The 26,069-nt window shown below is 42.9% G+C and overlaps 1 protein-coding gene across 3 annotated transcripts in view; it reads left to right on the top strand.

The window, feature by feature from the left end:
- The window catches only part of colq (collagen-like tail subunit (single strand of homotrimer) of asymmetric acetylcholinesterase), a 250,889-nt gene that overhangs the window by 48,708 nt on the left and 176,112 nt on the right, over positions 1 to 26,069 (top strand). For 2 of the 3 annotated variants that reach the window (XM_068050814.1, XM_068050799.1), the window contains exons 4-7: positions 15,173 to 15,217; positions 15,373 to 15,399; positions 16,075 to 16,146; positions 24,200 to 24,262. In XM_068050814.1, coding sequence (XP_067906915.1) covers positions 15,173 to 15,217; positions 15,373 to 15,399; positions 16,075 to 16,146; positions 24,200 to 24,262 — 207 coding nt within the window. The remainder of the gene's footprint in view (positions 1 to 15,172; positions 15,218 to 15,372; positions 15,400 to 16,074; positions 16,147 to 24,199; positions 24,263 to 26,069) is intronic. The other variant, XM_068050809.1, reaches the window with a different exon arrangement.

Raw genomic sequence — 26,069 nt, 5'->3', positions numbered from 1 at the left:
ATCTGGCAGGTAGGACTAAATCGTAACTATGCGTAGGGTAATGAGTACTTATGTTATTTAAATGGATGCAAAGCTGCAATCTGCCACCGGTCTGGGGGAAACCCCAGAAAGCCGCAAACCTGCCGCCGACTTAATTCCTCTCAAATATCCCGCCGTTGAGAATCCTAAAAAAATCTCCCGCCTAATTATATCACTTCCAATGTCACCAAATCTGCTGCGGCAGACAGCATAAAATTCCCCCCGTCATCTTCACACAGAACCCAAGACCAAACCAAACGCCAAGGAGATAGGGAGAATGATCAGGCCAGTTAAAAGTGGATGACTGGGGAGTGTAATCGCTCCTTGTGCAGTGCAGGGAGATTTGTGCGACCGTTTCAGGGTGAATATCAGCAGGTTATAGGATTACTATTAGTTACAGGTAGGATATCGTGGCATTACACCTAACACTACCAGTTACTTACAGACTAGCAATGAGTTATTGTGTTATTGTCAGTTATCAAGTCTAATTGGATTTTTAATGAAGTAACAGAAAAGGTTGATGAAGGGAATGCAGTGGATGTTGTTTTTATGGATTTTATGAAAGCATTTGATAAAGTCCCACATAACTGGCTGGTTAACCAAACTGAGACTCATGGAATAGGAGAGTCAGTGTCCAATTAGATAAAAAAAATTCTCTTAAGGACAGAAAACAGTGAGTCATAGTAAACAGTTGCTTTTCAGACTGGAGGATGGTAGACTGTGGTATTCCACAAGGGTCAGTGCTGGGGTTATTGCTTTTTATTGCTATATATAAATGACTTGGATCTTGGACGACAGAGTGGAATCTCAAAATTTGCCGATGACACCAAACCTGGAGGTGTGGCAAACGGCGATGACATATGAACTGCCTACAACAGGACATAGATAGGCTAGCGGAGTGGGCAGATAGGTGGCAGATGGAATTTAATACAGACAAGAGTGAGGTGATGCATTTTGGCGGAAGGAATAGGGAGAGGTAATATATAGTTAACGGCACAGTTCTAAAAGGTGTGCAGGAATAGATGTACCTGGGAATGCATGTGCATTGATTTTTGAAGGTGGCAGGACATATTGAGAGAGTGGTTAGTAAAGCTTATGGGATTTTGGGCTTCATAAGTAGAGACATTCAGTAGAAAAGCAAGGAAGTTATGCTAAACCTTTATAAAGCTCTGGTTCGGCCCCAACTGGAGTATTGCATCCAGTTCTGGTCACCACATGTCAGGAAGGATCTGAGGGTCCTTGAGAGGGTGCAGAGGAGACTTACCAGAATGGTTCCAGGGATGGAGGATTTTAGTTGCAAGGTTAGGTTGGAAAAGCTGGGCTTGTTCTCCGTGCAGAAAGAAGATTGAGGGGACATTTAATAGAAGTGTACAAGATTATGACAGGTTTAAATAAGTTAGCCAGGAAAAACTGTTCCCACTAACTAATGGTACAAGGACTAGGTCGGCACAGATTGAAAGTTTTGAGCAAGAGATGCAGGGGGAGTATGAGGAAGCACATTTTTACGCATCAGGTGGTGATGACCTGGAACTCACTGCCCAGAAGGGTGGGTTGAAGCGGAGACAATGAATGACTTCAAGAGGAAGTTGGATGGCCACTTGAGGGAAATAGACTTGCAGGTCTATGGGGATCGAGCAGGGGTGTGGGACTAAATGGATTGCTCAGTGGAGCCAGCATGGACTTAATAGGCCAAATGGCCTCCTTCTGTGCTGTAAACGACTCTAAGTAAATAAAAAAGACTAAATAAATATGAGGGGAATCTGAGTGTTACCACTTTACTATTAGTTATCAGTGTAATGTCAGTGAGTTACTATTAGTTACTGATGGAATCAAATGTTCCCACTTCTGGTTCCCCTTCTGCAAATGCTTCCCAACCTTTGGATTCTCTACCTTCACTTTCCCCTCTTCCCTGTCCTTGTTTTCCCCTCTTCACCTGCTCACGGGTAGTCTCCTGATTTTTGGAACGTGTCACACAACAGCTACTGGTGCAAAATCAAGAGCAGCAATACACAACACATTTATAGAAGTCATGCAAGCAGATGTTGTGTGATTGGACATCCCATTGTCAAATGTCATGCAGTCATAATGTCACATACCTCCAGGAATGGCTCTAACCAGAGTTGGCAACCCTATTGTACATTGAAATCTTCATATTCAATTGGTTCATTACCAATTATTCAGAAGGAAGTTCCCAGTTCCCTCGGATCGCATATGCGATCATGCCTTGCACCATTATGCTTTTGTCATTTAACTTCTCCTGCCTTCCATCCTATCACAGCCCTCCCACCCTCCCCCCTTTCACTTGCTTACAACATATTACATTTCTAACTTTTCCCAATTCTGTTGGCCTGAAATGTTAACTCTGTTTCTCTCTCCACCTGACCTACTGAGTATTTCCAGCATTTTATGTTTTTCTTTCTGATTTCAAGCATCCACAGTATTTTGCTTTTGTGTGCAATCATCCTACTTTGCACAGTAGATACAGCTAGATGGTAATTTAAAACATTATGCGACAGTAGATTTTTCTCTCCTACCTCTCCTCCCCAACCACTCCCCTGCCACCCCGATCCTGAGTTGGGATGCATTATACATGTAAGGTGGGACCTCTGCCACCAAGATGAAGCCTACCACACCGAGTTAGGAAAAGGTCAGTGGTTCTGCAGTGGGACATGCACTGCAGCACCAAAACGAGGAGAGGATACTTCTAAAGAGTAAAAAAGCCCTAAGGATTTTTGTTTGAAGTTTGACAAAGCTCTTCATGAGCTAAATGAGCTAAGAGGTCTTTAGAGAGTGACAAAGCCCACTCCCCAGCACTCCCCTGAGGAGGATTACTGCTGCTGCTATCCCACCACCTATAGTCTATTCCTGGTAGCCCTGGGGTCAGTAATGGTAGAGAGGAAAATCAGGGAGGTGTTCGGGCAGTCTAAGCATTGTTGGGCTACTTACATAAGGCAGGTAGGGAAGGAAATTCAGATTGACAGTGGCAGGGCCAGAGATGCAGGAGTAGATTTCACCATATGATTTTCCTCCATTTCCTGCATGATTTCGGAGGATACAGTGGAAGAAACTGCTGTCTACCAGGACCAACTGGTACTATATATTTCCATGAGATAATGAAATAAACATGAACATTACAGCAATACATCTGCAAAACTATCCAGAGAAGCTTTACTTCTAGCATATAAACACACCTTCTAGATTTATTATATATTCTTAGAATTAATCTGTTAGTTGTATTATATTCACACTATTGAAACAAATTAATTTAAAAATAAAAAGTTCAAATGTTAATTTTGACTTTCCTATTGTTCCTTTCCTCTATTGTCTCTTTATCTGCATCTTTTATCAGTTTAGTGCTATTTTATTCTACACAATATCTAATCTAATTTAATCTATCTACTAGTAACCCCTTTCTAACTTTAAAGTTTACTTTTAAATCTTTTACTTATCATGTGTTTCCCTTTCTGGCATTCACCAACCATTTTGGAGGTGGAAGTAACTTTCATAACTAGGTTTTCATTAGTTGAAGATTGGCTTCAAGTCATTGCTCCCACCCAATTGAAAACCTTTGAAGAACAGCCTTGTGACATCATAAATACAATAAGATTAAATGTTCACAGCTTTTCAAACACAGAGATACTCTGTTAACAAGAATGGCACTCTCACCTGTACTTATTTTACATGATCTTTCCTTAACAAAGAGCAAACAAATTGTAGCACAAAGACAGATTATCTGATCATTATTACATTTCTCTTTGTGGGAGTTTGCTGCACAAATGGGCTGCTGGGTTTCCTACTCTACAACTGTGACTACACTTAAAAAGTACTTCATTGCCTGTAAAGTACTCTGAGACGTCCGGTGGTTGTGAAAGGTGCGATATAAAAACAAGTCTTTTTCAAACAGCAAAACTAACTGGCAAACTTTTAAATTAAAAATAAATGTAAGTAAATGTGAATAAAATCATAATAATTAAAAATTGCAAATTTTAAAACATAAGACCAAGCACAAAAAGATAAAATACCATTATAAGATTGAATAGACAGTAGTGTCATCTTGTATTGGAAATCATTTTTATGTTTCTCCTTAACACCACAGGAGATTAATTAGTTAATTGATGCACAGTTTGGATTTTGCCAGGATCATTACAGCCTTGGTCCAAACAAGGATGAAAGAGCTGAATTAAAGAGGTGGAGTGAGAGTGACTGCCCTTGATATCAATGTAGCATTTGACCGAGTGTGCCATCAAGGAGCCCTATTAAAATTGAAGTTAGTGGGAATGAGGGGGAAAGCTCTCCACTGGCTGGACTCATATCTAGCACAAAGGAAGATGGTTGTGGTTGTTGGAGGCCAATAATCTCAACCCCAGGACATCGCTGCAGGAGCTCCTCAGGGCAGTGTACTAGGCCAAACCACCTTCAGTTACTTCATCAATGACCTTCCCTCCATCATAAGGTCAGAAGTGGGGATGTTTGCTGATGATTGCAGAGTGTTCAGTATCGTTCACAAATCCTTAGATAATGAATCATTTAGGACTGAGATGAGGAGAAGCTACTTTACTCAAAGGATTGTGAATCTTTGTCTATCCCAGAGGGTTGTGAAGGCTCTATTGTTGAATACATTTAAGGCTGGGATAGACAGATTTTTTGTCTCTCAGGGAATCAAGGAATATGGCGAGTGAGTGGGAAAGTTGGGTTGAATCCTATGATCAGCCATGATTGTTTTGAATAGCAGAGCAGCCTCAATGGGACATATGGTCTACTCCTCCTATTTCTTGTGTTCTTGTATTCCTGAAGCAGTCGGTACCCGCATGCAGCAAGACCTGGACAACATTCAGGCTCGGGCTGATAAGTGGCAAGTAACATTCACATCTCCAACAAGAGAGAGCATAACTATCTCCCCTTTAGAATCTATGGTATTGCCATTGCTGAAGCCCCCACCACCAACATCCTGGAGGTCACTATTGACCCAGAAACTTAACTGCACCAGCCACATAAATACTGTGGCTACAAGAGCAGGTCAGAAGCTGGGTATTCTGCAGTGAGTGACTCATCTCCTGGCTCCCCAAAGCCTGTCCACCATCTACAAGGCCCAAATCAGGAGTGTGATGGAATACTCCCCACTTGCCTGAATGAGTGCACCTTCAACAACACTCAAGAGGCTCAACACTATCCAGGACAAAGCAGCCCACTTGATTGGCACTCCTTTCACCACCCTAAACATTCACTCCCTCCGTCACCGACATACCGTGGCCGGAGAGCGTACCATCTATCAAATCCACTACAGCAACTCACCAAGGCTCCTTCGACATCAGCTTCCAAACCCATGACATCTCTCACGAAGGGCAAGGGCAGCGAAGGCATGGGAACACCACCACCTGCAAGTTCCCCTCCAAGTCATACGCCACCCTGATTTGGAAATATATCGCTCGCTGTTCCTTCATTGTCGCTGGGTCAAAACCCTGGAACTCCCTCTCTAATACGGCATGGATTGCAGCAGTTCGAGGTGGCAGCTCACAAGCGCCTTCTAAAGGGCAATTAGGGATGGGCAATAAATAATAGCCTTGGCAGTGACGCCCATATCCCAGGAACAAGTAAGAAAAAATTGTCAAATTTAAAAATTTTGAGGATGCAATGAAGATCAATTTTAAAAATGATTTAAACCAGAAAGGCTAAATTTCACTATTGGTACATAACATATTTTTATGGCATTACTCACCTGTTACTTTAATGGAGACATTATGAATGGGTTAGCATTAAAAAGTGGACAGAGGATGATCAATGGAAAGTATTAGGCATTCATTTGCTAATAGTGCCAATAAAGATCTCTAGGATATAATTAACGTTACACGTTAATGTAGATTCTGTTATGTAGTCAGTGTGTAATTGAACTCATTCAGTTAATTGCTTCATCAGTCCAAGTCTCAAAGAGATTAAAATGGAAGGACAAAGAAGAATTATAAAGGATAGACATGACTTATTGTCATAAACAATAAAGATCTGTAGAGTGTAAATTAACTGGACTGATGATGATAAGCTTCTGAAACTGTAAATGAGTGAAAATATTAGTTAGTGCCAAGTAGGAAACTTGCCCGGGAAAAGATATCCGAGTGTAATTCTTAAAAGCTCAGGGGAACTAACAAGATAGTGTAAGCATTAGTTCCTACAATCAAATTTTCAGCTAGCTCCTCTATTGAATATAATGGAGTCTTAGCCAGGACAAGACTTTATTATTAGAACAGTCCACATAACAATAGTTGTGGCATTCCAAAAGTAATTCATTGTGAAGTTCTGTGACATATCTTGATGTGATATGCATAATTGCAAATATTATCATTAATAGTACAGTTGAATCACATTGTTGTGAATTCTGTAAATCTATAATTACAAAATATCTCTTTCTTTGGCTCCATCAGAAGTTTCATTATGGCCAGTAAAAAAAATTCAAAACTTCACAGCATTAATTCTGATCATGATTAATTTGCATACTGGTGAGACTTTGTAGAAGTCAGATTTCATTGGAATGACATTTTTCTTTTCCTTAGAAAGATATATCGTGGCTAAAAATTCCTTCACCCTTCCAGCATTTTCCTGCATTAACGTCAGAGGAAGTGCAGAGGAATATGCTCTGATCTCATTGAAAGGTAGCGGAACAGGCTCAAGAGGCTAAAAGGCCTATTCCTGTCCCTATGTTTAAAATAATGCATGAAATAGGCCAGGACCTGGTTATCATGAGCCATGCTCTGTTCTCACTACGACAGAAAGCTGAGAGGAGTATAGAAAGTGGAGAGATGAAATCAAAAAGGAAATTAGGAAAGCAAAGAGAGGACATGAAAGTATATTGGCAAGCAAAATCAAGGTGAACCCAAAGATGTTTTATCAATGCTTTAAGAGTAAGAGGATAACTAAGGAGAGACTAGGGCCCATAAAAGACCAAAAAGGTAACCTATCTGTGGGGCGGAAAATATTGGTACGGTTCTTTATGAATACTTTACGTCTGGCTTCACAAAAGAGGGGGACAATGCATATATTGTAGTTAAGGAGGATGAGTGTGAAGTATTAGATGTGATAAACATAGAGAGAAAGTATTAATGGGATTAGCATCCTTGAAAGTTGATAACTCACCAGGGCCAGATGAAATGTATCCTAGGCTGTTAAAAGAAGCAAGAGAGGAAATAGCAGAAGGTCTGACTATTATTTTCCAGTCCTCACTGGATACAGGTGTGGTGACGGAGGATTGGAGAACTGCTAACGTTGCATGTCTGTTTAAAAAGGAAGCGAAGGATAGATTGAATAGTTATAGGCCAGTCACTCTAACCTCAGTAGTGGGCAAACTATTGGAATCTATTCTGAGAGACAGGATAAACTGTCACTTAGTAAGGCACAGGTTAATCAAGGATAGTCAGCATGGGTTTGTTAAGGGAAGATCTTTTTTGACCAACTTGATCGAATTTTTTGAAGAAGTAACAAGGAAGATAGATGAGGGTAGTGCAGTTGAAGTAGTCTACATGGATTTTAGTAAGGCTTTTGACAAGGTCCCACATGGCAGACTGGTTAAAAAAAATAAAATCCCATGTGATCCAGGGAAATGCAGCAAGGTGGATGCAAAATTGGCTCAGTGGCAGGCAACAAAGGATAGTTGTTAGTGGCTGTTTTAGTGACTGGAGGGCTGTTTCCAGTGGTGTTCCGCAGTACTGGGTCCCCTACTTTTTGTGGTATATATTAACGATTTGGATGTAAATGTAGGGGGCATGATCAAGAAGTTTGCAGACGACAGAAAGATTGGCCGTGTGGTAGATAGCGAGGAGGATAGCTGTAAGCTGTAGGAAGATTTTGATGGTCTGGTCAGATGGGCAGAAAAGTGGCAAATGGAATTCAACTTGGAGAAATGTGAGGTGATGCATTTGCGGAGGTCAAACAAGGCAAAGGAATACATGATAAATGGGAAAATACTGAGAAGTGTAGAGTAAGTGAGGGACCTTGGAGTGAATGCCCACAGATTCCTGAAGGTAGCAGGACAGGTCGATAAAGTGGTTAAGAAGGCATATGGAATCTTTTCCTTTATTAGCCGAGGTATAGAATACAAGAGCAGGGAAGTTATGCTGGAACTGTATAACTTATTGGTTAGGCCACAACTTGAGTACTGTGTGCAGTTCTGGTCACCTCATTACAGAAAGGATGTGATTGTACTAGAGAGGGTACAGAGGAGTTTAACGAGGATGTTGCCAGGACTGGAAAAATGCAGCTATGAGGAAAGATTGGATAGGCTGGCGTTGTTCTCCTTGGAACAGAGAAGGCTGAGGGGAGACCTGATTGAAATGTACAAAATTTTGAGGGACCTGGATAGAGTGGAGGTGAAGGGTCTATTCACCTTGGCAGAGAGGTCAGTGACAAGGGGGCATATATTTAAAGGTAATGGTTGAAAAATAAGAGGGGAGATGAGGAAAAACATTTTCACCCAGAGGGTGGTGGGGGTCTGGAACTTATTGCCTGAAAGGGTAGTTGAGGCAGAAACCCTCACCTCATTCAAAAAGAGTCTGGTTATGCACCTCAAGTGCCGTAATCTGCAGGGCTATGGACCAAATGCTGGAAGGTGGGATTAGAATAAGTGGATCGTTTTTCGGCCGGCACGGACACAATGGGCCAAGTGGCCTCTTTCTGTGCCTTAAACATTCTATGATTCTTACAAGTCAGCAACATGATGGGAGCAGGGGAGGGGATGAAGGCTTCCTGGGGATAATTTAACTTTGGACAATGGTGCAAAATGGGTGATATTGAGTTATACACAATGGCCAATTTTCTTTTCTATTCACTTCAATGGAAAGGAAAATAAAACAGGGTGTGTAATGGGCAGCCAATCTGGTATCACACATTCCACACCATCAGCAGAAGTTAAAGTTACCCCTCCCCCGCACCCCATACCATCCTCCATATTAGAATTCCCTGCGACCTCAGCTTCTCAGTGGTCAGACACATTTTCTGATGCTGATCCACTGGGCTGAATTTTCCCATGGGTGTTGGGAACTTGACTTCGGGACCATTTCCAGGTCTTGACCCTGTGCGTTTCAGTATTTCACCTGCAGTTTAATTTTACAAGAGGTGGCCAATTAGTAGGTTGCCTCCGTGTTCACCGTCTACTTAGTGATGGTGGGCAGCACACAGACTTGGGAGAGCCAATCAGAGGGGCCAGAGGGAAAGTCGGCCAATAGCCCCTCAGAGAAAGATGAGTACTGCTCAGGCAGATGGAGAGTGAGAGAGCACCCCAAGATGGAAGTGCTCACTTAATGGTGGAAATGGCATTCTATAAATAGCGTCCAAAACCAACCCAGGGATCAGTTTGCAGGCTCAGCACCTCCAAACAACTGCATTTGCCTTTGGATGGGCTGCATAAGACCTTTCTGCTCCTTTAAAATGAGTCTGTTAAATAATGGGGCTCTGACCTCCTGCTGTGTTCCCGCCTCCTGTGAGAAGATGAGCTGCAGACACAGTGGGTACCCATTCGCCTTCAGCAAACTTCCATCACGCTATGAAAATGTTGGTTAATTGCTGCCTCAATGGCCTTAATTATCATCTCATCATTGCTGAGTGGGTTGCTGTCCGTGGTCTCAGCGTGCCCTTGGAAAAAGCAGCCGGAGACAGGAAAATGCCGTGGAGTCGGCTTGATGCTTTTTCAGAATTTCCAAGGCCCCCCACTTCCAAAGCTGCGACCATGGGACTAGGAAGCTTCCGGCCCCTGATTCCCAAGAGGTGTCTCAACCTTACCCTTTTTAGAAGTGGGGTCCATCATGGGTCCAGACCTGGATGAAGCGATAAGAAATTTGAGGGGAATTGTTCAACCTCCTTACAAAGAGAGCCAATGAGATAAAAGTGAGTATCTTTCTGCAGGGGAGGTGGGGCCTGGCATCTCCCAGAACTGGTACACTTCACCAGATTTTATGGTCTTTGGGAGCAGGCAGGCTTTCTAGATGCACCCCTGGTGGCACAAGCGTCACCATTCCGTGTGCAGATATGATGATCTCCCACTAATCCCACATACCGCACCAATGGTTACCATCAAGCGTCATCCCAATATGCTTCACACACACACACACACACACACACACACACACACACACACACACACACACACACACACACACACACACACACACACACACACACACACACACACATATATATTTGATACATATATACAAAAGTTGATTTTCAGAATCTGTATATCGGAATTTTAATTTATTCCATAATGAAAGGTATCATGATTTCACAAAACATGTTGGAGTACAATTATGTTCTGTCACAATTACACAAGCTTATTGCCATAATCCCTCACTGTACTTGATTCCTGTACTCGCCCATGCGGCTGTAAGAAAGTGCCAAGGGGAGGAAGCTGAATGTATGCTCGCAGGAAGGGAATAAAAATGAGTGGGGAGCGTGTCCCCTCGGCTGCTATTTCACACCTACTAGCAGCTAATATTGTTAATGGTTCTCTCTCCTCAGGTGTTGCCCCTCTCTCCTTCAAATCTGCCGTCATCATCCCTCTTCTCAAAAAAAAGAACCCTTGACCCCTCCATCTTTGCAAACTACTGCTCCATCTCCAACTTGTCTTTTCTCCCTAAAGTCCTTGAACATTTCTGTTGCCTCCCAAATCTGTGTCTATCTTTCCTGGAATTCCATGTTTGAATCCCTCCAATCAGGTTTCTGCCCCTGCTACTGTACCGAAATAGTTCTTATCAAAGTCACAAATGACATCTATGTGACTGTGACAAGGGGAAATGATCCTTCCTCATCCTCCTCAATCTGTCTGCAGCCTTTGTCCTGGTTGACCACACCATCCTCCTGCAACACCTCCCCACTGACATTCAGCTGGGTGGGACTGCTCTCACCTGGTTCCATTCTTATCCAAAAACACAGCGTTAGCTTTCATATGTACGCAGATGACATCAAGCTCTACCACCTCTCTTGACCCCTCCACTGTCTCTAAATTGTCAAACTGCTCATCTGACATCCAGTACTGGATCAGCAGAAAGTTTCTCCAACTATATATTGGGAAGATTGAAGACATTGCCTTTGATCCCTGCTACAAACTCTTTCCCTAGCCATTGACTCCATCCCTAGTCCTTTGCAACTGTCTGAGGTTGAACCAGACTGTTCGTAGCCTTAGTGTCATATTTGATCTAGAGCTGAGTTTCTGACCACATATCCACACCATCACTAAGTCTGCCTTTTTTCCACCTGTGTAACATCACCTGATTTCGCTGCTGTCTCAGCCCATCTGCTGCTGAAACCCTCATCAATGCCTTTTTCCTCTAGACTTGGCTATTCCAACACACTCTGGCCAGCCTTCCATCTTTCGCCCTATGTAAACTTGAGGTCATCCAAAACTCTGTTGCTCGTGCCCTAACTTGCACAAAGTCCCGTTCGTCTGTCACCTCTGTGCTCGCTGACCTACATTGTTTCTGGTTAAGCAATGCCTCAATTTTAAAATTCTAATGCTTGTTTTCAAATCCCTCTGTGGCCTTGCCCCTCCCTGTCTCTGCAATCTCCTTCAGACTTCAAAAGGCTTTGCCAGCAACATCTGGATGGAGAGCTAAGAACTGAAAAGAAGAATCTGAACAGAAGAAAGATAAGATGCCTGAAAGAGAAGGAGGAATCAGATTTGCCTTCTGCTATATTACAGATCAGTGATGTCTCTGAGTTTAACCAAAAAAAGTACAAACCTTCGAGATATCGGCACTCATCTAATTCTAGCGTCTTGCACATCACTGATTTTAATCATTCCACCATAGGTGGCAATGCCTTTAGCTGCAGAGGCCCTAAGCTCTGGAATATCTTCCCTGAACTTTTCTGCCTCTCTTTCCTCCTTTAAGATGCTCCTGGGTACATGTGGGTACCAATGACATAAATAGAACTAAGACATTCTGCTGAGGGAATATGAGCACCTGGCGGCTAAATTAAAAAGCAGAACTGCAAAGGTAATAATCTCTGGATTACTACCTGAGCCACAAGCAAATTGACATAGGGTAAATAAGATGAGGGAATTAAATGCCCCATAACAGTAGCTACACTGCAGGACAAAGAACAAATAATGGGGGCTTGTAAGAAAGGCACTGCAATAATTATGGTCGATTTTAATCTTCATGTTGATTGGACAAATCAAATTGGCCAAGGTAGCCTAGAGGATGAGTTCATAGAGTGTATTCGGGACAGTTTCCTGTAACAATGTGTTCTGGAACCAACAAGGGAGCAGGCTATTTTAGACCTGGTAATGCGTAATGAGACAGGATTAATTAATGACCTCATAGTAATGGAACCTCTAGGAAAGAGTGATCATAACAGGATATGATTTCACAATCAGTTTGAGGGTGAGAAATATGGATCTGAAACTAGGGTCTTAAATAAAGGCAATTACAAAGGTATGAAGACAGGGTTGGCTAAATGGACTGGGAAAATAGGATAAAAGGTAAGACAGTAGAGAAGCAGTGGCAGACATTTAAGGATATATTTCATAATTGTCAACAAAGATATATTCCATTGTGAAAGAAAGACTCTATGAGAAGGAGGCACCATCCGTGGCTAACTAAGGAAGTTAAGGAGGGCATCAAATTGAAAGAAAAAGGCATACAATGCTGCAAAGATTAGTGGTAGGCCAGAAGATTGGGAACATTATAGAAAATTTTAGGGTGTGACATAAAAGGACACACAAGATAAGAGCTCATGGTGTTGGGGGTAATATATTAGCATGGACAGAGGATTGGCTAATTAACAGGAAACAGCGAGTCGGGATAAATGGGGCTTTTTCAGGTTGACACCCCATCCACCACCTTAAACATTCGCTCCCTCCACCACTGACGCACAGTGGCAGCAGTGTGCACCAGATACAAAACGCACTACAGAAACTCACCACACCTCCTTCGACAGCACCTTCCAAGCCCATGGCCTCTTCCACCTAGAAGGACAAGGGCAGCAGACACGTGGGAACACCATCATCTGCAAGTTCCCCTCCAAGCCACACACTCTCCTGACTTGGAAATATATTGCCGTTTCTTCAATGTCACTGTGTCAAAATCCTGGAACTTTCTCTCTAATAGCTCTATGGGTGTACCTACACCAGATGGATTACAGTGGTTCAAGAAGGCTGCTCACCACCACCTTCTCAAGAGCAATTAGGGATGGGCAACAAATGCTGGCCTTGCCAGCAATGCCCACATCCTATGAAACAAATATACAAAAAATACAAGTTGTTGTTGGTTTTAAAACAGTATTGATGGAGAGCTGGCAGCAAACACCCAAACTGTTCCATGACTGTGGTTGCTGCATGAGAGTGTGCAAGTGTGGAAAAGGCAGAAACAGTTTACTCATCCCACCAAAACTACCCACAGATATGCCATTTGTTGGTTATTAATACAGAATAATCATTCCAAGATGTTCACATTGGCCATAAATTTCAGAGGCTAGAAAATGTCCATTGCTGGACAGCGACTGAAATTTAGAGCTGAATCTGAATCCATCAGGATTCTACACTGTGCAAAAAGCCCTTGAATTCCTGTCAGTGGGAAGTGGGTTAGTCAAGGGAGCAGAGAGCTGGTGAGAGTTCTGTTTAGAGCCTAATTGAAGTCCCAAGACTGCGCTATCAAGAGGTAATTGATCTCAGGGAGGATTGATTATCACTTTGAAAATATCCATAAGATATCTTAGCAGAATTTTCCTAATTTAAGAGACATTTGTATTTGGCCCTCTTTGGGCCTCAGAACTGCCCTTGCCATTGCAAGACACCACTCTGATATTAATTTCTTCTGTCAAGCCAGAAATCTCGGGCCGGATTTTGTTCTCAGCTCGACATCAGGTTTTGTGGCGGGGGGAATGGGGCCAGAGAATCGGAATAGAGTCATAGAGAGATACAGCACCGAAACAAGCCCTTAGGCCCATGCCGACCAACAACCACCCTATTTCTACTAATCCTACATTAATCCCATTTCCCTCTCACATCCCCACCTACCCTCAATTCTCATACCATCTACCTACACTAGGGGCAATTTACAATGGCCAATTTACCTATCAACCCGCAAGTCTTTGGCATGTGGAGGGAAACCCACACGGTCACAGGGAGAACTTGCAAACTCCGCACAGGCAGTACCCAGAATTGAACATGGGTCGCTGGAGCTGTGAGGCTGCGGTGCTAACCATTGCGCCACTGTGCTGCCTTATGGCAGTGGCTGGCATGAAACCCGATGCTGGGATTTCTGGACTTGATCTTCCTGGCAGCGGGGAAGCTCTGTGGCGGCCCCACTGCCACTCTGCGATGGGACCCTGATTTAAATATTTAAAATACCTATCTGCAAAAATTACCATGTCATCCGCCACGATCTTCCCATCCATTCTCAATCTTCACTGTGACGTGCGGCACTCATGCGCCTTCGCTTTTCCATCCAGGAGAAACTGGCACCACCGAGGGGAGGAAAGCATATAGAATGGGTGGGAGAGAAGGGGTTGACACTGCATTCTGAGTATAGATGGGGGGGAAGGGGTTAACTCTGCATTCTGAGTATAGATGGGAAGAAGGGATCAACTCTGCATTGTGTGTAAGGATCGGGCAGAAGGGGCAACTCTGCATTATTTTGAACTGTTTGCAGGGCTGGCAGCCTTTTAAAAATGGCAGCAGCACCTGCTCCGGCATCAGGTGACGCCGTGAACGGCATCGGCAATGCTACCTCCGCCACGTAATTGGTGACGCATCAGGTGACGCCACTCCCGACGGTGGGACAACAAAATCCAGCCCCTCGAATTGCACTTACAGACTCAGGGATCTTGCAAATGATTCCCAGTCCAGAATTAGGGATAATGGGGTCTACTTTGGCAGGGTGGGTGTTCTCTGCTGCATTTGAGCATTCCCAAACATTTGGCACCTTTAACACAATAAACCCGACCCTGTTAATAACGATTGCTATATTCAGCTGTCAGAAAAAGTAAATCTTCACATTCCTATGAGTTCGTAGTCATTTCTGGTAAAAATTAGCCCCAATATAGTTATGAAGCTATTTCATTAAATGAAACAATTGGTTCAGAAAGGTTGAAAATACAGTAGTTGTATTTGACTTTTGACATTTTGCTCTCATCTGGGAATTTTTCAAACTAAAATAGTGCACTTTTCTACCAACAGGGTCCACCAGGAATTCCAGGGATTAGGGGACCTAAAGGAGAGAATGTAAGTATGTTTGTGTGTAGCTTTCCTGTCTCATGTTGCTATGCTCAGCAATTCTACAGTTTATATTGTAAGTTACAAAGCCTAATTACAGTCATCACTTTGCAAACTCAGAGCAAGAAACTGGTATCAACCAAATATGTTTCTATCTCTTTTAGGGAGAAATTGGAAGGCCAGGAAGAAAAGTATGTAAGGCCAAGGCTAACAACAAAACTTTTCATCAGCTTCTGTGGTCCCTTTACTATTAGAGTTTAAAAATGATCTGAGATAAAATATGCCCAATATTCTACTGCTGGTATCACCTAATGCTACTCAAGTTACTACGAGATCTGCCTCCTAAATTATAAAGTGAAGTGTGGTATCCAGGACTCTCAATTATTAATATTGCTCCACATTTCATTTTCATTGTAACCTTCATTTTGAGAATCAGTTACATTATAGGCATTATTTTGATTGTTAACCCTTTGATTAAAAAATACAATCAGCTTCAGAGTTTCTAGGGACCAGTCTTATGGCTTTTTCTGCACTGTCTTCAGAATTCGAATGCCTCCCTTTTGTCTCAATAACCAAAACAGCATACAATATTCAAGCTGCAATCTAGAAGAGCATTGTGTAGTCTGTGACATCTTCTGACTTGTGCTCTACTGAATTAGCAATGTAATGCAAATGGACATGAAGTCTATAGCAATATTGCACTTAGTCTGTTTAGTAAGCACACACACTGATAGAGTCAATTATTAACTATTGATAGTCACTCATTCAAAGTGCAAGGTGTGTTTTCAAAGCTTTAAATATGACTGTTTTCTTGAATTTGCTTCAAATAAAGAAATATCATTAATTCTTTAATATTTATTTTGAAGGGTAGAACAGGTTTACCAGGCCCCCTTGGAATGCCAGGGCCAGCAGGTTCACCAGGACCAATTGGGCCCAAGGTAAGGGCGGTTGATTTTCTGGATTCACACAGATGCATTGCACATAGACATATACAGTCTTCCTCTAAAACAGATCCAACTGTTGCAAATTTACGAATGCCAGACAAAATGTTGATATCAACCTGGTTAATCCTATAAATGAATTTGTGTACTGGACAATAACAATAAAAATTGTTAGGCAATGTGTCCAACTCCAACAACTTTTACTTTTCAGCAATAGCTAACTGGCCCATTGGCTCTTTGCCAACATGGAAAAAATTCAAAATGAAATTTGCACTGTGTGGAAACCTATTTCAAATTGACTGCTTAGTTAGTGACCTTTTCAGTTGCTGTGATCTCTTAGTTTTCAGAGGCAGTATAACACAGCTGTAGTGTCACTTTCCAAATGAAGTTTCTTAAACATCGGGAGGAAATAACAGAGAATCTGACCATCATTTTCCAATCCTCTCTGGCCACAGGCAAGGTGCCAGAAGACTGGAGGACGACTTAAAAAGGGAGTAAGGGCAAGACCGAGTAATTACAGGCCAGTCAACCCAACCTCAGCCTTGGAAAAATTATTGGAAAAAATTCTGAGGGACTGTATTAATTGTCATTTAGGAAGGCACGGATTAATCAAGAACAATCAGCGTGGATTTGTTAAGGGAAGGTCATGTCTAACTAACTTGATCACATTTTTTGAGGCGGTAACAAGGAGGGTCGAGGAAGGTAGTGCATTCGATGTAGTCTACATGGATTTTAGCAAGGCTTTTGATAAGGTCCTACATGACAGACTGATTAGAAAAGTTAAAGTCCCTGGATCCAAGGGAAAGTGGCAAGTTGCATACAAAATTGGCTCCGTGGCTGGAAACAAAGTGTAATGCTCAGTGGGTGTTTTTGTGACAGGAAGCTATTTCCGGTGAGGCTCTGCAGGTCATTAATTAATCCTATCTCGTTGCACAATACCAGGTCTTGTATAGCCTGCTCTCTGGTTGGTCCAGAACGTGCTGTTCCAAGAAACTATCCTGAAAACATTCTATGAACTCCTCATCTAGGCTACCTTTGCCCATCTGATTCTTCCAGTCTATATGTAGATTAAAATCCCCCATGATTGTTGCTGTACCTTTCTGACAAGCTCCTGTTATGACCAGGTGAGAAGGGATCTAGGGGCTCCCTCTCAGCCTTTGCCTGGCTTAACCGTAACAGGGTTTAATTTTAAAAACACTGTGTTTTTAGCACCCTCTCATCACCACTTTCCAATTGTAAGGCAAAGAAATCAGACTGGTTTTCTTAGATTTAAACAAGAAAGGTGGGAAATTTATTCATATTAAACTGTAATTCGGTTAACGAATATGAGTATTCGGCGTGACCGTGCCAGCGGTTTATACGCGATAAACACACATGCAAATTGAGACAGAACAATTAGAAGGAATAAAAGGGAAAAGTTTGAGGCAGTATCTGGTAGTGACAGTCCTTTGAGTTTGATGTTGAGTCTTTGGTTGCCGGTAGGTCTTGCTGTTCACTGGGGCCCAGTACACGCTTTAACTTGTTTTGATGTAGGAGTCTTTTCTCTCTTGAGGTTTACCAGTCTTCAGTGGGTCTGGAGGCTCGTGATAAAGCGAGAGAGAGCCAGCCAGGAGCGAGACTCTCTTGTTCCAGGTCCAGTTGCACCCTGCAGTCTGTGTCTTCAAACTGTCCTGGGTCTAATTCAAAAAAACCTGGACCAGCCGGTTAGTCATGTGACCAACTGGTTTAACCACTTTTGTGTTTGTGGATTCTACCATCTCTGCAGTCCCTGGAATGCGAGCTTCCTTACCCCTTCAATGTCTGGTGATCAAAATCCATTTGGGTTAATTGGACCAGGGAGTAGTTCTTTGTCTCTCCCTGTCTCTTAGCATGCAAATGTTCTTTCAGCCAAGTGTCTGGTGCTTTCTTATAAAACAAGTCATTTATTCACTCCAGCAACAGTTGAAAAAGTAATGTTCATATGACAAAATTAATATGCCTCATTCTTGGCAGGTGGGGGTCTTTATGACACTCCCATTATTTCTTCCTTTATACCCAGTTCTACCATGTGCTTACTGTTAGGGGGGCCTGTACATCACTCCCACAAGTGACTTCTTGCCTTTATAATTTCTCATGTCTGCCCAAACTGCTTCTATATCCTGGTTTCGTGAACTTAGGTCATCCCTCTCTAATGTGCTAATACCTTCATTAATGAACAGAGCCACCCCTCCACCTATTCCTACCTTCCTGTCCTTCATAAATAGCATGTACCCTTCAATATTCAGGTCCCTGCATCCTGTCATCCTGCAGCCATGGCTTTGCAATGGCTATCAGATCGTACTTATTGCACTGCATTTTACAGCCCCGCTAAAGTCGGGGGTTGTGGCGGGGGGGAGGCGGGGCCGTAAACTGCCGGCAGAGGCCTGCCACAGGCCTCGATATCTGGAAGGCCCGGCCTCATAGTGCCAGTGGCGGCGAAGCCTCGAGCCGGTCCCCCCCTTCCCCCACTCAGTGATGGGACCAACATTTGCATATGCTAATTTAGGAAATTAATGAAATAAATACTTACCCACTCCCACCGGCCGTTCCTGTGCCATATTGGAGCTGGCAGCTGGCACTGCCGCACCATCGGATCTCTGACTAGTGATGTAAGGTGTAACACTGGTGGGGAGGGGGGAGCAGGTAGATTTCTCAGTATGGGAGGTGGTGGGGAGCGGGGTAAAACTAATTTCATTTGTCAAGGGGGTTGTGGGAAGGGTTAAAGATTAAAGTTTGTGAATTTTGTGGTGGGGAGGGTCAGGTACAAAAGGTAGGTATTTTGGGGGGATAGGGCAAGGAATGAATTGTTTGGTCATGGGGGGGAGATGGCTTGAAACATTTGTTAATTTTTTTTTCAATAAAGTCTAAGCCTCTATTTCTTTCAAAATTCAAATTAAATGTAAGGTGAAGCCCTTTAAAAATGGCCTGGCGCCTGCACAATGGCACCTGACACCATTGCCAGGGATGGACCACATGCCCCCTCCACATCATCTAGGATGAGGGGTGTGCAGTCCACCCCAGCCATATAAATGAGCCACTGCATTTAATATCGCAGCGGCTCCACGAAGTAAAGCCCGCACATATGGCCACCTTTTTTTACGGCCACCGCCGATTATGGCGGCAGCAACATAAAATTCAGCTCATTGATTTCTATTTGTGCTATCAGTTCATCTGTTTTGCTTCGAATGCTACATGCATTCAGGTACACAGCCTTTAGTTTTGTCCTTTTATTATTTTTGTAACCTCTAGCCTTATCTGCTGATTTACTCTTAGGAAGGGACAGAAAGTACAAATCTATCACAATCTGTTTATTATTTCCTATATTAATACCTTTCTCTCTTGAATTGTCTCTACTTTTTGATTTACCACATCTTCCCAGATAAGTGGCAAATGGAATTCAGTCTGGGAGGACAAATAAGACAAGGGAATACACAATAATTGGTAGGATACTGAGAAGTATAGAGGAACCTTGGAGTTCATGTTCACAGTTTCCTGAAGATAGCAGGACAGGTAGATAAAGTGGTTAAGCAGGCATAAAAACAGAAAGTGCTGGAAATACTCAGCAGGTCTGGCACATCTGTGGTGAAAGAAACAATGTTAACATTTCAGGTCTGTGACCTTTCATCTGAACTGGCAAAGGTTAGAAATGTAATAGGTTTTGAGCAAGTGAAAGGGGGGGAGGGAAGGCGTGTGATAGGGCAGAGGGCAGGAGATAGAACAGGTGTCATGGAACAAAGGCAAATGGAGTGCTAATATTTGCAATAAGGTTTGTCTTCATCTTCAGCTGTACTTCCCTGCTGTCAGCCTTTACCATGGCATGGAAGCAACTTATGCAGCTCCACCTTTCACCTCTGCTGAGGACAAGAGCAGAACCAACACCACCATCAACAGCAGCAGGAGCAACACCAGCAGCAGCATCTTCTCCAGTTACCTTTTCCTGAGCTGCAAGCTCCTCCACAGAGCAAAGGGAATTGACATCGAAATCCAGCTCCTAGTAGGTGAGATCCCCAACACAGGGTCTACAGGCAGAGAATCAGTTCTTTCAACATGCCTGAGCACCAGTGCCTCAGGAAGCTCAGGCTTCCATAGCAGCTTGCTGCTAACATCTGCAGCCTCCTGGAACAAGACCTCCTTCCCAGTAGAGCAGGTGTGCATGCATTGCTAATGACCAACAAGGTGCTTGTCACTGGAGGGTCACCTCCCCCACTCCTCCCTCCAGGTCTCTCTCTCTCGCCAAGTTGTGTGCTCTCTTCTCCTGCAAGGAGAGAAAGTAAAGAGGTCTGAGTGCTCGTATTGGCTCATGTGGAAAGTGGGAAGGACACCATTTGTGGAAGATGACTGTGAGGCATTGGGTGCGAGAGGGCAATAGGCTGAAGGTGTGTTAGCTGTTCAGATGGAGATATGAGGTGCCTGCAGAGAAAGGAATGAGTGGAGCTGCAAGGTGTGTTGACCTGAGGAGTTGTTGTTCTTCTTGTGCTAGCTGTAATCCCAAAGGACCACAAGTATCTCTCCCCATTAGAGGGAGACAGTTGGTAATGTATATCTTGAAGGGCACCACTCTACAGGTGTGGGGTAAGGCGAGGACGCAGGTCTCCATGAGCTACCGCAGCCGGTACAGGGATTGAACCCGCGCTGTTGGTGTCTTTCTGCATCACACTCTAGCTGTCTAACCGACCCCATATTGACCAGAGGAGTGCTGTACAGGAAAATGCTGGGCAAGTCAGAGTGTGGGGCTTGGCACCTGAAAGTGCTGTGCCACTCGCTTTTCCTGCCCTCCTGAACACCTGGATCCTCTTGATGCACTGTCTCCAGCTGCTGCTGCTGACTTCCTTGGCCATTTCCATCAATCCCTGCTTAGTTGGAAAGGTTTTCCTCTTCTTCCTGTCCTCGGGAGAGCTCACCACACTGCAGTTCCTTAGATTTTGCAGCAGATCTCCAGGCAACAGTGAGAGACCTGGGGAACAGCCTTCTTAGGTCTCCTCTCCATTCCTGTGGTTGTTGAAGCCTTAGAAATACAGTTGCTGGTGAGCCATTCTAACCCATGTCTTGGTCCCTTTAATTAGAACTCCCTTTTTTAATAGAATGGACACGTCATCCCATCCTGCCTCCCAGATTGGCCAGGGAGCCCGGAGGTGGGATGATAATTGGATTGTTCTGATAAAGAGTAACCACTAGGCATACAAACCAGTTAGTCTGGTTCCCAACCCGAAAATGATCCCACCATTCCGGCAGGTACTAAGTGGAAAAGATTCCGTCCACTATTTTGTGCTTGAGTAGCAGCAGATGAACCAGTAGAGCTCCATGCCATGTCTATCAAAAGATAATGAAAAACTGATACAACGGGGCTGATTTTCCTTCTCATTTTCATTCAGGAACAGGGCGGTAGTGCAGGAAAAATGGTGCATTGCTGACAGCCCAGTTCCCACAGCCATTTCCATCCAGTCTTGGTAATAGGTGGCCAGAGTGCCAACCCATTTCAGTCAAGCATCACATTAAGGTATGCAATTCAGGGTCCTGTGACATACATAGGACCCCCATACAATTGTCAGGTACAAGCGGCCGTTGAAGAGACCATTGCATTCCGAAAACACTAAAAAAAAACCACTGTGACACTGATTCTTGTGGAGCCAGGAGGAGCATGAATGATCGCGACCAGTTCTTCCAGTTCCCTGCCCGGGATTGCAACCTCCCTGTTAAGATTTCACTTCCATCTCAGCTGTGTGGAGCAGCTGCTGCATTCTTTCCCCCTATCATGAGTGAGCTACCTGTCAGTACCCATTCAGAATTGCCAGCTCTCCAGAATTTACTAATGTCAACCAGTCACAACAATAATTCATATTTATATCATGCCTTTAATGTAATAAAACGCCCCAAGGCACTTCACAGGACCATTATAAAACAAGGTAGACACTGAGCCACAAAAGAAGATATTAGGTCAGCTGACCAAAAGCTTGGTCAAAGAGATCGGTTTTAAAGAGTGTCTTCAAAGAGGAAAGTGAGATGGAGAGGCAGAGAGGTGCAGGGAGGGTATTCCAGACCTTAGGGCCCAGACAACTGAAGGTGTGGCCACCAATGGTAGATTGATTAAAATTGGGGATGCTCAAGAGGCCAGAATTAGAGGAGCACAGATATCTAAGTGGGTTGTGGGGCTGGGGGAAATTAAAAGATAAGGAGGGGCCAGGCCATGGAGGGATTTCAAAACAAGGATGAGAATTTTAAAATCAAGACTTTGCTTGACTGGGAGCCAATGCAGGTCAAACAGCACAGGGGTGACAGGTGAATGGGACTTGGTAAGAGTTAAGACACGGACAGCAGAGTTTTGAATGACCTCAAGTTTACTGAGGGTACTGAGGAGACCAGGCAGAAGTATGTTGGAATAATCAAATCTAGAGGTAACGAAGGTATAAATGAGGATTTCAGAAACTAACTGTTACGACCAGGTGAGAAAGATGTCCAGGGGTCATTCTCAGCCTTCACCTGGTCTTATTGTAACAGGGTTTTAATTTTAAATATATTGTGTTTTGAGCTCCCCCTTGGTGAATGCTTGTTCACCAGTTTCCAATTATAAGGCAAAGAAACCAGCACACCAGATTTTCTCAGGTTTAAAGAAGAAAAGTGAAATTTTATTAAACTTAAACTCTAATTCAGTTAACACCTACGGATGCACGTCACGCTAGCATGCGCACGCAATACGTACATGCAAATAGAGACAGAAAAGAGCAGAAGAAAAAATAAAGTAGAGGGATTTGAGGCAATATCAGAAGAGTTTCTTGTTGACTGTGCTTCGAGCTCACTGTAGTTCTTTTGTAGGTATTTCTTGTTTTTCGTTGGGGCCCAGTATTCTTCTTAAACCTTGTTCACTGTAGGAGACTTTTCTCTCTTGGGGTTCCTGTGTCTTCAATGGATTCCAAAGCTGGTGAGAATGAGATGAGAGCAGACAGGAGAGAAGTCTAATCAAATGTCCATTGTGGATTAAATTGGAACTGGGAGTGGTCCCTTTGTCCTTTCCAAGCACTGACTGTTACTATGCAAATGTTTTTCCAGTCAGGGGCTTGGCAACTCCTTGTAACAAGCCTTCTTTTCTTCCCAGCAACAATTTTAAAATTTAATGTCCATGTGGCGAAATATGTCACTAGTATAGGTAGGTGGTAGGGAAATATAGGGACAGGTGGGGATGTTTGGTAGGAATATGGAATTAGTGTAGGATTAGTATAAATGGGTGGTTGATGTTCGGCACAGACTCGGTGGGCCAAAGGGCCTGTTTCAGTGCTGTATCTCTAATCAAATCTAATCAAATCAATCTGTGCCCCATTCTTTGCAGGTGGGGGCCTGCATGACACTAACACTGTGCTTTCGGATGATGTTGTCAAGGGCCAGCATGTAGATGAGAAATAGAAAAGGGCCAAGAAAAGATCCTCGGGGACACCAGAGGTAACAGTGTGGGAGCAGGAAGTGAAGCTATTGCAGGTGATTCTCTGGCTACGATTTGATAGATAAGAATGGAACAAGGTAGGTGCAGTCCCACCCAGCTGGATGACAGTGAAGAGGTGTTGGAGGAAGATGGTGTGGTCAACTGTATCAAAGGCTGCAGACAGATTGAGAAGGACGAGGAGCGATAGTTTACCTTTGAAACAGGCACATAAAATGTCATTTGTGACTTGTGTCATTTGTTTCATTTGTCACTTAAATTAGTTGGACCGCTCACTGATTTCTGAAGGGGTAAGCGATGGGCATATAATCTCCATCTCCCACCCAATGGAATCAGACACATGGAAATTTACTCCACTGTTTTTCGATGCTGCTTATGTAATTGCATATGTACTTGCAAACAAATAAGAAGTATTTGGCAATTACTTTTTCCTGAAGACACTCTTGCTGTATTGTTAGAAAGAAAGCACAATTAATATGGAATTGCAAAGAATTATTTTGTTGAATTGCAATCACTTAGAACTATTGTCCAGGCTATTTGTGCCATTACAATACAACAATTTAGTGCTAACTACAGTAACACATTTCTGTTTCTTATTTTAAGGGTGCAATGGGTGATCGAGGATTAATGGGATTGCCAGGTGCAAGAGGACCAATGGGCCCAAAGGTTAGTAACTTCCTCCTCCTCTTTAATGCCAGAAATGCTCAATATTATATCCAGTAATTGAAAGAAAGCAAGTGCCTCCAGTGGCTGCAACATTTTGAAACTAAACCTGTTTGTGCAGAATCAGACATTAGCTTCATTTTGATGTCAGGTAAGATGCTGCCAATGTGATTATTACTCAGATATTTCTCCCATATTCACTGCCAAAGACCACTCCTGCAATCAAGCCCTTACTCCCTATAAACCAGTGTGTGCCTTTATATACACAATATCTATTAATGAAGCATTGGCCAAGGGCCAGAAAGAAACGTTCTTTGCAGTGAGTTATCTCGTTATCTCCTAGTCTTTGGCTAGTGGAAGAATAAACACCTTTCAGATGGTGTTATTTAGGCTATTAAGTATGAGTCACCTTTATTGAAAGTTACAGCGAAACAATAGCATAAAGTCAATACAACAGATTTATTTGGTTACCAAATTTCTAAACATAACAAAATACACAATGTTTTTGCTAACTCATTATAGTGCTAAATCTGGATCGGCATCTATGGCATGAAACTTATATGTGACATTTCATCTGATGAACACGATAGTCTCCACTTGCCACCTCCACTCAAGAGCCAATACAAAGGCACGAAATGAACTGATGAAAGGAAGGAGTCCCATTTACTCTTCAGCGTCAGTCAATGTTTGTCAAATGACCGTGAAATGATCAGTGTCATCATTTTAATCCCACCCTATGAAATATTGTCTCCAGCAATCAAGGTTATCAGCTGACAATAGCTGGATTCAACATTGCATCTATGCAGATCAATGCCTACATTAAGAATTGCTTCTGGCGAGATCATATTAACATATCATGACCAGCTAGTGTCATGGCAGCCACATGCAGCCACAAGATCTGTGGACCTGCTTTTCCTCACAATGCAATTTCTAGCCACATCTACAGAATATAGATCCTACCTCACCCAGAGACATGAGGCTTACAGTAAATATGATGCAACCAAACACATTCCATAGGTAGATAATAAAAATTCCTTATAAAGTAGCAAGATCAAATCAGCTGGCAATTAACGATATTTTCAACAGGAAAATAAGCTTGTATTTTATACTTCCAGAATGAAGGAAAGACTTGCAGTTATATATCACCTTATCACATCATTGCATTTCACATAGAAGAGAGTACTTTGAACTGCACTGACAACTGTTATTTAGATAAATGGAACATCAATGGGACAATCAGTTAATTTGTTGTTGGGTGTTGCTTGAGGTTTGGAATCTCCCTTCTCTTCAAGGAGTGCAATGGGATCTTTAACATCTTTACCCTCAACCACTGCATCAAATTTAACATCTCATTCAAAGATGCATCTTTAACACTTAGTACTGCATTCAAGATTGCATATGCTAGGTACTGAAAGCATAGAATAATCTGACATTAGAATAAGGAGTACAAAAAACCTGTAACTTTGCACCTCACTCCAATCTAACTTAATTGTTTTAATTTCAAGCTGATTGCTCAGTTCTTTATTCCATCATGCAAGACTTGTCAATGTTTAAGAAAGTGGATCAATGAAGACAGAAAACTGCTTTCCATGAAAATAACTGAGAGACAGGAATGTGGCATAAGAGCATCTCTTAGATTTGGGCTTGAACATGCATGAATGATCAAAACACTCCAGTACATTTCCCCAGTCATCTATTATCCTGCTGTACCTTTACCAGACCCTCAAATGGACTTATTCAAAGTCTTATGAGCTTCTTATATAACTCATCGAGGAATGTAGGTTACTCTACATATTGCAACTAATGTTCC

The sequence above is a fragment of the Heterodontus francisci genome, chromosome 2 (assembly GCF_036365525.1).
Source record: "Heterodontus francisci isolate sHetFra1 chromosome 2, sHetFra1.hap1, whole genome shotgun sequence".
NCBI classification, from domain to species: Eukaryota; Metazoa; Chordata; class Chondrichthyes; order Heterodontiformes; family Heterodontidae; genus Heterodontus; species Heterodontus francisci.
This window is presented reverse-complemented; position numbering and strand designations above follow the sequence as displayed.